Below are 12,922 nucleotides of genomic sequence, written 5' to 3'. Positions count from 1 at the left end.
ATGGCGCGGCCCGGGGTCTCCGCCGAAGAGGCCCGGCGGCCGAGGAGGAGCGCGGCGTAAGTAGCCCCGGAGGGCGAGGCCCGCCTGCTCCGGGGCCCCTTTCAGGCGGGGCGGGTTCTTCCGCTGGACGCCTTGGCCGGGTGGACAGCGAGAGAGCTCGGCCCCTTCGGCAGAATAGAAATATCGGGGGGGGGGGAGGGGGAACGCCTCTTCGTGGCTCAGGAGAAATGCTAAAGTAATCAAGAAAAGTCGTTAGAAGCAAGTAATCAACAGCATTGAAAGGATTAAGCACATTAATAGCACAGATTAACTAAAAAAAGATTACATTTATTATGTTATCTGGATGTTCTTTAGGAGATATTGCCCAAATTCCATTGCCTGCGTTAGCCTGGGGTGTCTTATTTTATGTGCAACAACCCAATAAAAAGTAGAAAAAGAAATGGAAACATAATGACATCTATGTGTTTTAACCCCTTTTTGACGCCTTTAAATCTTTTTAAAGTAAATAGTGCTCAGTGGTATGAAGACATATATAGATGCTCTTCTGAAGGGAACTGGAATTGTGAATAAAACATGGTTGCCAACCCTGGAAACAACCCTGGAGTAATTTCACTCTCATCCTTGCCTTTCCGTGTTGAAGATGAACACCTGGAACACAAGAACACCTGGAACACAACAACCTGTACCTGGAACACAAGAAGAGCTGCTACTCCAGGCCAAAGGGCCCACCTGGTTTAGCCCCCCTCTTCTCCCAGTGCCCCCCCCATGCCCCAATGGCGGAAGCCCCTCTCCCCATTGGTGATTCCAAGCAACTGGTATTTGGAAGCATCACTGCTCCAACAGTGGAGGCAGAGCATTATCACTGTGGCTCTGAGCCACCGATAGCCCTCTCCTGCTCCATGAATTTGTCCAATCCTCTTTTAAAGCCATCTAGGCTGGTGTCCACCACTGCCTCCTGTGGCAGGGAGTTCCAGAGATTAACTGTGCTGTGTGAAGAATCTTCCAATATTCAGCTTCCTTGGAGGGCCCAGAGTCCTGGGGTTGTGAGGAGGGAGAAGAACCTTCCTCTGCCCCCTTTCTCCAGGCCATGCATGATGCTGTTTCCACGCTTGGTGTTTCCTTCACCTGGCTGTAAATTCAAACAGCCTTTTGACTTCCAACACAGACGGGCAGCAGCACTGAGTTCTGAGGCCGCACCGAACATGCAGGCTCTGAGAGATTCACTCCCAGTGCTGAGGCGAGAGTCGTCCACCAGAGCACTTCATAGTGAACCAATTGAAAACCATCCGGTCTCCCATCCTAAATTGTAAATGTCAGAACATTGTGTGCTCCCTGCCGTTTGCCACTGCAGTGAAGACTTTTGATCAAAACTTCTTTCTGTGCGTTTAGAATATGGCTGTGCAATGGCTAGCCATTTTCCTTTTACTGTTGTCTGCTTTTCAGCTCATCGAGTTCAGGCAGTGATGACGAGTTTGAAAACTGTAAGTAAAAGCTAATTTCCTCAGCGGGTCTAAAGATAAGTTATAGAACAAAAAAACCCTAGAAAAAGCTACTTGTGTAAAAAAGAGAAGAAGAAGAGTTTGGATGTGATATCCCGCTTTATCACTACCCCAAGGAGTCTCAAAGCGGCTAACACTCTCCTTTTCCTTCCTCCCCCCCAACAAGCACTCTGTGAGGTGAGTGGGGCTGAGAGACTTCAGAGAAGTGAAGCCTGGAGAAGGAGGTTACCCTCTTTCTCTGGGTTGCACCAACCCAGAAACCTTTTCCTATGTACTGATAGGTTCCCTTTCCTTTTCGCTTTAGCTCTCAACTAAAATTGGTTCTTCTGTTGCCTTTGGGGTTAACCTGGTCCCCAGCTTTATTGGGGTGCAGGGAGCCTTGTGTTTTCTTCAGACTGCTGCACAGTCAGCATCTCTTCTCACCCACCGAAAAGCATTTCTTCCCTTGACAGGCGTCCTGTTTCTGCCATGGACCAGAGTCTCTTGGCCAAAGGTTTCTTCTGTTCTGTTCCGCAGCTTCTGGGGCGAAGCCCTTTGCCAGGCAGGCAGATTCCCTTTCCCTTGAGCTCCGTAACAGATGCCACCTGCATATAGATGCCACCTAACATTGAAACGCAGCGCAGCCTCTGAGTAGGACTTGGTGGGATGCCACCCCAGCACCTCAGGAGGGCAGGCTCTGGGTGTAGCATCAGTGGGGGGGGGGGGGCTCAGCAGCAACCTGCCACCTGCTTCTGACTAATTGTGGGTCAATGGATGGGAGGAGGAGGAGCCTGTCTGTAAAGGCGAGTGAGCCTCTCTGGTGGGTCTTCCTGGGTGCCCCAGAGCCCTGCTTAAAAACACCGTACATAAACAGCCAGAAGAATCCCAGAATCAGATTTCTTCAGCGGAACGTTCAGCGTCTCCTTTGAGGTCTTTCTGCTGGGAGCAGCTTCATGCTGGCATCTGAGCCCCTTGAATGTGGACCCAGTTTGTTCCTTCATCCCTGGTTTCATTTCAACACTGGCTAGTTTTTGAAGCTGCCACCTTGTGGGCTTTAGAAGAACAGGTTTCAGGAAACAAAAAAGTGACATTTCTCCCCCTTTCATGGTTTTGACTTAGTTTTATCTAGAATGAAGACCCCGAGACCTGCAACATGCTGCGTTCCAAGGACACAGAGCAGGTGGGTTCTGCCAAAGGGGGGGAGGGCTGGGTTGGGTTTTTTCAAACGGTGAATTGGAAATTGTTTCAGCTGCCTTAAAGTGAGTAGAGCTCTGACTTGGCATATTTATTTGAATCACATAAGCCCACAACTTACACACCTTTAACTTGTGTGTGTTCAGATTCATGCCCTTGGCATGCATAAATAAATAAATAAATAAGATAGGTAGGTAGATAATAGAGAGGAGGTGGGCATCGGGAAAAAAGACTTTGGCAACCCCATCCACCACTGAGCCCAGTATGTGTTTGGACTATACAAGATTTTGTCTTCAGGCATGATCCTGGAATGCAACCCTTGTGTAAGTTGTGGGCTTACTGTATATTTCACAAGCAAGGCCTAAGACTTGTTCTGCATCCTTGTTTGCCTTCTGACGCTGCTGCCTTTGTCTCTTGTGTCCCAGATTGGATGATTCCAAGGATGATTTCTTCAGCTACCTCACAAGCAAATATGGATCTGGCAAAAAAGGCAAGTGATAATGGAAAGACTCAGCTGCCAGTCGGAGGAGGCTGGGTGAGCTGTCCTGGTCCAAGGCAGGTCATCCATGTGTTTGTCCAGGGAGCAGAGTAGCATCCGTGGGGGGTGGGGTGGGGGGTTCCCACTTCAAAATGGCCTGTCCCCCCCCCCCAGCTGCGTTTTGCCATCTTGGCTGGGTTGATGTGGCCCACGCAAGAAACCTGCTCCCTCCCTGGGGACCCTGCGGAGCTCTGAACCTGGGGAGCAGTTGGTGGCCTCCTTTCACCCCACAGGAGGGCAGGAATTTGGGCCCCATGTCGGGGCGATACGAGATGGGTGGGGGCACTCACCTTGCTGTGATTTTTTTTGCATGCCACCCTTCCACAGTTCAAACCACGCTCAAGGCAGCTTACAACATAAAAAGTATGTGACTCCAACACAACAAAAGTAGTTATAAACGATACGTAGAACTTTACAAAATACAAAACCAAACTGAACAGTTTCCACATAAATCACAACAAAATCTAAAATAAGGATCCTTCCCCCCCCCCCAAAAAGCAGCCACAACCGCCTGCCCAAACTAAAGGCCCCAGCAACACCCCAGCCCAAGAGCCTTGAGAGCCGAGTCGGTGCACTCTCATGTTCTCTAAATGCAGGGATTGATCTGCCCAGTTTGACTCCCAAGAAGGGCCTGTGAAATGTGTTTTGCTGCCTTGCAGGGCCGCAGTCTGCTCAGGCGCAAGAGGTGCCTGGGACGCCTGGAAAGGGGCCTGCTCCCTCTGCCTCCTTTCTGCCTCCCCTTGTGTTCAGCGAGACCGACAGCGATGACGGCGATGGCGACTCGGTCTTTGCCAAAGGCACCCCAGGGAACCCCCAGCAGCCCAGACGAGCGCGCCAGGCCCCAAAGTGGACGTGGAGGAGCTTGCAACGCCCTGTCGCTCGCAGGGGCAGCCCCGACTCTCCCTTGCGCGAGGGGGAAAGGAGTTGCTGCACGGATCAGTCTGGAGGCACCGCCCAGAGCCAGGAGCCGAGAGCAAGCGCTGTGCTGGGATCCGACACCTCCGACGAGGAGATGGACAGCCTCCTAGTGCGCCTGAAGCAGAAGATGGTCCTTTCTGCAAGGAAGGCAGCAGCGGCAGACCCCAGGGGCACCGCCGGTAAGAGGCAGCTCTGCTCCCCCCTCACCCTGGAAGAGCCTTGGGCCAGGAGGGGGGTAGGAGGAGGGGGCTTCCAGGGTCCTCTCACCCTCAAATGACCCCAGGGGCACCGCCGGTAAGAGGCAGCTCTGCTCCCCCCTCACCCTGGAAGAGCCTTGGGCCAGGAGGGGGGTAGGAGGAGGGGGCTTCCAGGGTCCTCTCACCCTCAAACCCCGTGGCCACAATTCAGAGATCACTGTAGTTTTGGCCCTCAGTTTGGTTGGGGGAAAGAAAGTGGGGAAGTGTTTTGCTCAGTCGTAATGTTATTTTTCAAGAGAGATTTCCTGGACTGTTGGGGAAAGCCTGGGCCCCCTCAGTCTTTCTTGGGCAGGAGAGTGAAGCCAAGCCGGGTCCTCAGGACCCACTTAACACCTTTGGGGGTGCAGGGCAAAGGGGGAGATTTCCTGAAACTGCAGCTGTAGGACCTTATTTGCCTTGTGGAAAGTGGGAGCTTGAGGGGAAAGGGAGGCAGCAAAGAAGCTTCATTTCTGTATGAGGGCGAAGAGCGAGAGCCTGCTAGACTGGACTCCCCCCCCCCCAAAGGTACCTGTAAGAAACCATCTCTGGCTGCATCCCCTGCTGCTTGGGGCAGGTGTCCTCAGGTGGCGGGTTGCACATCTCTTTGCCTGCGAGGCTCTCCGTACTGGAGCCGTGAATAAGTGTCCTCCATGAGTACATTCTCCCTGAGCTTGAAAACAATCTGCAGGACTATTCCCCTCACCCCCAGTCCTCTTCACACTGTCTTATCATTAGAAATATCCTCATTTTAAGTAATGTTAGCACAGTCCTGGTCCTGAGGACCGTTGGCTTCAGAAGTATGTGGAAACGGGGAACTGGCTGATGTTCATTGGACTGGTGAATTGGGTCAGAAGAGGTTGGGTTTGCCAGAGGACCCTAATAAAGCGCCGTATGGTGTGGGGGATGTGGGAATGTTCAGAGAGACAGGAGAGGATATATTGTTTAATTATATCCTTCCCAACTTGTGTTAACAAATTCTATAATTTAGCAGAGTAAGATTCCCCTTTTAAACTTTCACAGCGGATAGGTTTGCCAGGCTTGTATAAGCCTCTAAAATAAGTTTCCTGGTAAATCCCCTTTTATCCCGTCTTAAAAGAATAGGCACAACATAGTCTTATATAAAAGTAAAAAATAGCTTACTCACACATCCTGTTCGCAGATGGATCCCAGAAGGCAGACTTAAGTTACAAAATATATATACCTGGAATCTATCCCATGAGGAGATAGTTCCTTTCTCCTCTCTTGGGGCTGGAAGCCAAGAGAGCATCTCAGGCTAATGAGATGTTGCTTCTTCGAGGAATGGAGTCAGAGAGAGAGATGGCTGACTCCCCTGTCCTGTTTTGTTACCTGCGCAGGTGAGGTCATAGAATCATAGAGTTGGAAGAGACCACCTCTAGCCACATGTAGAGGAAGTTTGTCCCAGCCCAGGAGGAAACAGGCTGGTCCAGAACCCCCTTTTTAGTTCCACTCTAGGAATGTTGTATTTGACACCTCTGTGTTTCACACCCCACAGGGGACGTGGCTGGGCTGAGTGTCCAGGAGAGTTGTCTTCCTCCGCCTCCCATAGGGGTGCAAATCCTCTGGCTCACCTGAAGGGTTCAGGGCAGGCAGAAGTGCTGCTTCTGCTTTGCACAAGGTCTTTGCTGACCCTCTTGGGGATATGGGGGTGGCCATGGGCTCAGCTAGCGCTAGAGGGGGCTAAGACAAGCTTAGGGAGCCCAGTCAGGCCTGTCGAAGCAGGTCTTGCTCGCGAGGGCTGAGCAGAACCTGCCAGAGGAGAAGCCAGCCCGGCTGGATTGCGGGTGTCAGGAGTGAGCAGCAGAGAAGGGCTAGGAAGTGTTTGGGTTCTGCATGAGGGGCAGGCACTTGAGACGGGGTAGCTGGGCCAGGTGGGCCTTTGCTTGGACCCTGCAGATGTTTTACGCTGCCAGACACTTGATTGGTGAGCAGAAAGGCCTTGGGAAGCTGTTTGGCCATGTGCTTTGCCCTGGCTTCCACTTGGGGCCTTGTCTGCCTGTGCTGAACCTTTGGCTTGTGATTGGTAGAGAGAAGAAATGTCCCGCCTCCCCTTGGAAGCGCCCGCCCAGCTGTGAAGAGCGAGAGCGCCCTTCCCACGGGGCCCAGATCGCCTCTTCCGGCCACGCCGATCTCTGTGCGAGCTCCGAAGAGCAAGGTGCTCGGTGACATCACCCCGTCCCACCAGACACAGATGAGGTGAGCTCGTCTTCTGCTCATTCCTCTGTTCCCAGCTTTGAACTCTGGCAAAGCAGCTGGCCCAGGCCTGAAGTGGCGAGCCTGGCAGAACCAGCAAGCCCAGCACCTCCTCCCTGAGGGCATGCCCTCTGCCTTCCATTCCTCTTGGCAGCCTGCAGACTGGGATGCACGTTCTGGATCCGGACCCCAGTGTCAGTGGCTTCCACACAGAAGCTGCAGAAAAATGTGGTTGCTCAAGGCAGCTATGGACTCAGAAAGGTTGGCAACCTCTGGACTAGTCCCTGGTGAGTCTCATGGACGGAACCTGGGATGCCCTTTCCTTCCTGAAGGAGCGTCTCCACCCCCATCGTTCAGCCCGGACACTGAGATCCAGCGTCGAGGGCCTTCTGGTGGTTCCCTCCCTGCGAGAAGCCAAGTTACAGGGAACCAGGCAGAGGGCCTTCTCCGTAGTGGCGCCCGCCCTGCGGAACGCCCTCCCACCAGATGTCAAAGAGAACAATAACTACCAAACTTTTAGAAGACATCTGAAGGCAGCCCTGTTCAGGGAAGTTTTTAATATGTAACGCTGTATTGTTTTTAACACTTGATTGGGAGCCGCCCAGAGTGGCTGGGGAAACTCAGCCAGATGGGCGGGGTATAAATAATAAATTGTTGTTGTTGTTGTTGTTGTTGTTGTTGTTATATTTCCTCTCATGGGTCTTTGCCTCCTCAGGAGTTCCTGCCAGGTGCCGGGCTGCTTCTTGCAAGAGCTGTCCGACCCAGAATCCCAGCACTCTAAGCATTTCCGGAGAAGGAAGGGGGAGCTGGCCCAGAGCCTCTATGATTTCTACAACCATTCCGTGTTTGAGAAAAAGGTACAGAGCTGGAATGGGGTTGTATCTGCTCCTAGCGGGTGGGCTGCTGGCTCTGGCTTCTGCTCGTGGCTGCTGACCCCTCGTCTCTCCTCCTATGGATCCTGTGGCCTCTTGAGAGGGTTTGGGAAAGGGGGCAGAAGGGCAGCAGCAGCAGCGAGAGGTTCCTTGCCTGCTGTATGAGCTGCCTCTGGACTCTTGCCTGGATTCCTGCATCAGCAAAGCTGAAGCAAAGAGTCACGCGGTTGAGTGGGGGCTGTGCTAAAGTAATGCTGGACCTCTGCAGGCTCCCTACTTTGAAACCAAAGAGAAGACCGAGAGGAAGATTGTCTGGTCTCTGCTCCTCCACAGAGCCAAGCTGCACAAAGAGGGCTTAGCGCACGCCTGCCCTGGGGAGTCAGTGAAATGAAAGAGCACAGGGAGTGTTGTGAAAGGCTGGCCAGCCGGCCGGGCTCCCCTTGTCTCTGGCCAGCCTGGCCCTCTGCTCAGAAGTCAGGAGTGCAGCTCCAGGCCCGGGTAGGAGCTAAGCTGCTTCTCCCCCTTGTCCTTTCAGTTGCCAGAGAATATGGAGATTGTCTGGAACAAAAAGATGCGGAAAACTGCCGGGTGCTGCGTGAGTGGCCAGCTGAAGGGCCCTGAGGGGCAGCGCTATGCCCGGATAATGCTGTCGGAGAAAGTCTGTGACTCTGCAGGCAAGTGGGGGGAAGGGGTCTTCCTGGGCTCCTGAGGCTCTGCTGAGTTGCTGCAAAGCTAATTCTGCATTTGGATGGCAGCGCACAGATTCAGAAAGGAGCTTTGAGGTTGAGGAAGTAGAGGGGAGACTGGTGGTATTATTTTTATTTCCTTGCATCAGATGTGCTTGATTTCAGTAAGGGTGGGGCCTTATCCCAGGCCACCAGGCCACATCCTGCTGCCCACCATAGTAGAAGACGTGTCTGGATTACTGGCTTGGGGCATTATCCCAAGCATTCCTCTTTGTAAACTCTAGTTTAGCGTTAATGCCATGCTGTAAATCAAGACACCAGGGGTCACAATGTATTAACAGACCTTGACCAAGCGTGGCAGACGCAGCCTGTCTTCCCTTGCCCTGCTGGTTCTCTGGTCTCCTGGATCGGCCTGTTCAAGGAAGGGCAGTGCAAGGGAAGAAGAGTCCCTCAAGGTGCGGGAAGGGGGTGAGTGGGGCTAGGCGATATATTGATATATCATCCAAAACCGGTTTGAAGTCCATTTTGTGATACTGGTTTCATAATTCTTGATCTGACTATATATCGCAAATCATGTCTCTGTGTTATGCAAAAATTATGATGCGGGGAAAACTGTGAAGCCAGCCAATGCCTCTCCATAGCTCCATCCTTATTTCAGGCGTTGTGATACGTCACTATATTGTGGTTTAGCTGGTGATATCTTGTGATGCTGAAAGCCAGAGATGGCCCAGCCCTGCTGGTGAGCCTGGTGCATGTGCGCCTGCGCATCAACTGGAATCCCGTCTCCTTGCTCCATGACTCTCCTGTCTTGCGCAGATCGACTTCGGGACACTCTGATCCACGAACTGTGCCACGCAGCTGCCTGGCTGATCCACGGGGTCCGAGACGGCCACGGCCGGTTTTGGCGCTTGTATGCAAAGAAGTCGGCTGTGGTCCACCCAGAGCTCCCAGTGGTGTCGCGATGCCACAACTATGAGATCAAGTACAAGTTCACCTACGAGTGCTGCCGGTGCAAAAACACGTGAGTGAGGATCGGGGCCTGTTCCTGGTGAGGCATTTGAGCCCCGGTGTGTGTGCGTTGGGTGACTAACCCCGATCCCGGCTCCGCTCTTGCAGCTAGTCCTGAGTGAGAGCCATATCCTGTTCTAAGAGAGTCTCTGCATCTGCTGGTGACTCGCAGGCCCTGATCCTGTAAGCCCTAATGGTTTTGTGGGCTAACCCCACAGAAGGTGGTCAGACCCCACCCATTCTGCCCCCTGCACTTCAGCTTTTGGAATGAAGTATGGAAGATATCCAGATATATCAGATTTTGCAGTCAGTGCCTTGTGCGGGAAGTGGGAGTGTGGGGCTGTCTCCTGGCCCCCAGGAAGAGCCTTCTTCACTCTTGAGCTCTGCCCTGCTCAGCCCTTGAGTTCTACATCAGCTTGGTCTCCGTGGTGAGGAGCAAGGGGAGCGAGGGCTTGAGCGCTGAAGGAGAGCCCTGTGGCTGCTGGGTCAGGCCAAGGGGCCCTTCTAGGCCACCCTCCTCATCCCACAGAAGCCAGCCCAGATGCCCCCCAGGGAAGCCCCCAGGCAGCAGAAAGTGGAGGGGGAAAGCTCTTCTCCCTCTCATAACTCTAGAACCCATGGACATCCAAGGACGTGGGAAGATTCAGGACAGGCAAAAGAAAGTATTTCTTCACATGGCACATAGTTTGTGGAATTCATTCCCACAAGAAGTAATGGCAGCCACTACCTTGGGTGGCTTCAAGGGAGGATAAGTCAAATACATGGAGACTAAAAGCTCTGTTCTCCCTCCCCTGTCGGAGGCAGTAAATACTTTGTTGGGAATCACAAGTGGGGAGATTAGCTGCTGCTGCTGCTGCTGCTGTGCTCAGGTCCTGCTTCTGGGACCTGGCGGGCCCCTGGTTGGCCACTGAGGAGAACAGGATGCGCCCCTTTGGCCAGATCCCGCAGGCTCATCTGACATTCAGTACAAGGTGAACCAAAGCCCATCCTCACCAGATGCCTAACTTAAAGACTGCCTCAAGTGCCAGGCTAAAGTGCCCAGTGAGGAGGGCATGGGCACCTCATAGAATCATAGACCTCCCAGGGCGGGAGTCATTGTAGCAAAATAAAAGGGCGGCCAGAACCCCAAAAGTCCTCTGCCTCTCTTCCTGCTGCCTTCTCCATCGGATGACGGTCTCCCTAATACTCTGCAGGAGGAGTAACACCATCTGGGGATCCTGCAGGAGGACAGGAGATAAGCACATGTCATGGTGGCTGCAGAATTTGTCTTCCTGGGAATCATCGGGGAGATTCTCGGCCTCAAGGTTGAAAGCAGCCTGCTGAGTCCTGCTGTCTTGGACACAGCTGGGTGGCAACTGGTCCAGGGACCAGCTTGAAATTGGCTCCCTCTTTGGGGCCTCCCTACCCAGAGAAACTAGCCAGGCCTGCTCACAACTCATAGTTCCAGGGGAATAGTTGGCATTGCTCTTTCAAGAAGGGCTTCTGTTGACCAACCACTGAATGTGTCCAGATTGGCTTATTGTGTGCCTGCCTTGGGCTCTGTTCTGCAGGATCTTTTCATGTGTATGGGTGGGCTTCCAGTTGGGCATCAGGAGTGCTGGCCATGTGGCCTCTTGCTGAATCCGGCTGCCAGTTAGTGGGTGTTGCTTACGGCCGCCTCCTGCGCTTGCCCACCCTCCTGCTGTTCCCTCAGGCCGCCTCCTGTGTTTTTGCTTTCCAGGATCGGGCGCCACTCCAAGTCTCTGGACACCCAGCGCTATGTCTGTGCCCTTTGCAAGGGGCAGTTTGTGCTGTGCCAGCCCACGCGCAAGGATGGCACACCAGCGAAAGCACCGCTCACACCGTTTGCAAAGTTTGTGAAAGAAAACTACGGCTCTGCTAAGCACTCGCAGAAGGGGCTGAGCCACGGAGACGTCATGAAGAAGCTCAGTGCAGATTTTGCTGCGCAAGTTTCTCTCACCCCACAAGCGACTCTCCCACACTAGCAGCAGCTCCAGATCCCTTGCTGTACGTTGGGGATGCTTTCCTTCTCAAGAAGCAACGAGGTGGTGCTGGGGCCACCGAGTCTTTTCTTCCCTTCTCCCCCCACTCCAAATGTTTTTTACAATCCTTCCGTGTCTGGTCTCATTTGCCCAGGCGATTAAATCAGTTTGGTAACACATTGAGTTATGAATAAAGTAAACTATTTGTGTGTCCTGAGTATTGTTTTCTTCCTAATTGCGCTTTTGAGCGCAGATGAATCGCTAGAAGTCTGTGAATGATCTCACACCTGCTACAGCTGGCCTGCCGCCTGTTGCATCTCGCGGGGTGGGGGCATGTCTGGAGGGCCTGCCCACTCCTGTGATAGGTGCCAGGGCCACACCTGTGGTGCAGAAGCCATTTCATGACCAGGGAGGTAAGCTCTAGCCAGTAGGTCATCATCTGCCCCTCCCCACATGAGCACGATGTCCCTGTCACCCAGCCCATCTGAGAAATCCTTTCTTACTTGGTCATGCTTTGAGCAGGCCAGGGCTACCTAAATCAGCCAAGAAACAAACGCTGCCACCTGAGATTGGGCTGGGAAGTGGGGCTCTCTGCTTTGTGCTATGGTGGCTTTGAGGTTGAATCCTGACAAGACAGAAGTACTGTTTGGGGGGATAGAAGGCAGGGGGTAAGTGTGCCCCTGAAGGACCAGGTGCGCAGCCTGGGAGTCATTTTGGACTCACAGCTGTCCATGGAGGCAAAGGTCAAATCTGTGTCCAGGGCAGCTGTTTACCAGCTCCATCTGGAATGCAGGCTGAGACCCTATCTGCCTGCGGACTGCCTCGCCAGAGTGGTGCATGCTCTGGTTATCTCCTGCTTGGGCCACTGCAATGCACTCTACGTGGGGCTACCTTTGAAGGTGACTCGGAAACTACAACTAATCCAGAATGCGGCAGCTAGACTGGTGACTGGGAGCAGCCGCCAAGCCCACATAACACCGGTCTTGAAAGACCTACATTGGCTTTTAATAAGTTTCCAAGCCCAATTCAAAGTGTTGGTGCTGACCTTTAAAGCCCTAAATGGCCTCCACCCAGTATACCTGAAGGAGCGTCTCCACCCCCATCGTTCTGCCTGGACACTGAGATCCAGCGTCGAGGGCCTTCTGGCGGTTCCCTTGCTGTGAGAAGCCAAGTTACAGGGAACCAGGCAGAGGGCCTTCTCGCTAGTGGCACCCGTCCTGCGGAACGCTCTCCCACCAAATGTCAAAGAACAATAACTACCAAACTTTTAGAAGACATCTGAAGGCAGCCCTGTTTAGGGAAGCTTTTAATGTTTGATGTATTACAGTATTTTAATATTTGGTTAGAAGCTGCCCAGAGTGGCAGGGGAAGCCCAGCCAGATGGGCAGGGTATAAATAATAAATTATTATTATTATAGTGGCTTTGGGGTGGGATGTGGAATGTGGGGATCCTGGCTCCCAATGCAGTAGAGGTGCAGTGCCAGAATCTCACCACTCGGCTTGTAGCTCCTTGTTTGTGGCAATCTATGTCGGAAGATAATCACATACTTGCAGCTAAGGTGTCTTTGATTCAGAAAGAATAAGGAGCTGAGGGGAAGGCCTTTCAGGCTGGCAACCGGGTGTGGGATGGGCCAAGAGCTCTGCTGTGCCCAACGGTAGCCTCAGGAGGGAACCTTTCTTCAGGACAGCAGCAGGGGGAGGAAGGATTTAAATGTGAATGGACAGCTGCACAAACGGCCTTCCCAGAATGCTCACCCTGCCTTGTTTAACCACCAGCTTCTCTGAAACTGATTTCGCTG

General features: G+C 53.0%; 1 protein-coding gene across 1 annotated transcript; it reads left to right on the top strand.

Annotated features, from left to right (window-relative positions):
* LOC309351617 (germ cell nuclear acidic protein-like) lies at positions 1 to 11,340 on the top strand (the record flags this gene model as incomplete). The annotated part of the gene is made up of 10 exons (XM_081879405.1): positions 1 to 56; positions 1,444 to 1,481; positions 2,598 to 2,658; positions 3,098 to 3,162; positions 3,846 to 4,307; positions 6,410 to 6,578; positions 7,291 to 7,432; positions 7,983 to 8,121; positions 8,950 to 9,154; positions 10,862 to 11,340. 10 exons carry the CDS (start codon positions 1 to 3, stop codon positions 11,124 to 11,126), a joined length of 1,602 nt encoding a protein of 533 aa, XP_081735531.1. The 3' UTR covers positions 11,127 to 11,340.
* Between the last annotated feature and the right edge of the window lie 1,582 nt (positions 11,341 to 12,922).

This window comes from Podarcis erhardii (assembly GCF_964252035.2).
Source record: "Podarcis erhardii genome assembly, chromosome: 10".
NCBI classification, from domain to species: Eukaryota; Metazoa; Chordata; class Lepidosauria; order Squamata; family Lacertidae; genus Podarcis; species Podarcis erhardii.
Note: the sequence above shows the minus strand (reverse complement) of the source record. Positions and strands in the feature narration are given on the sequence as shown.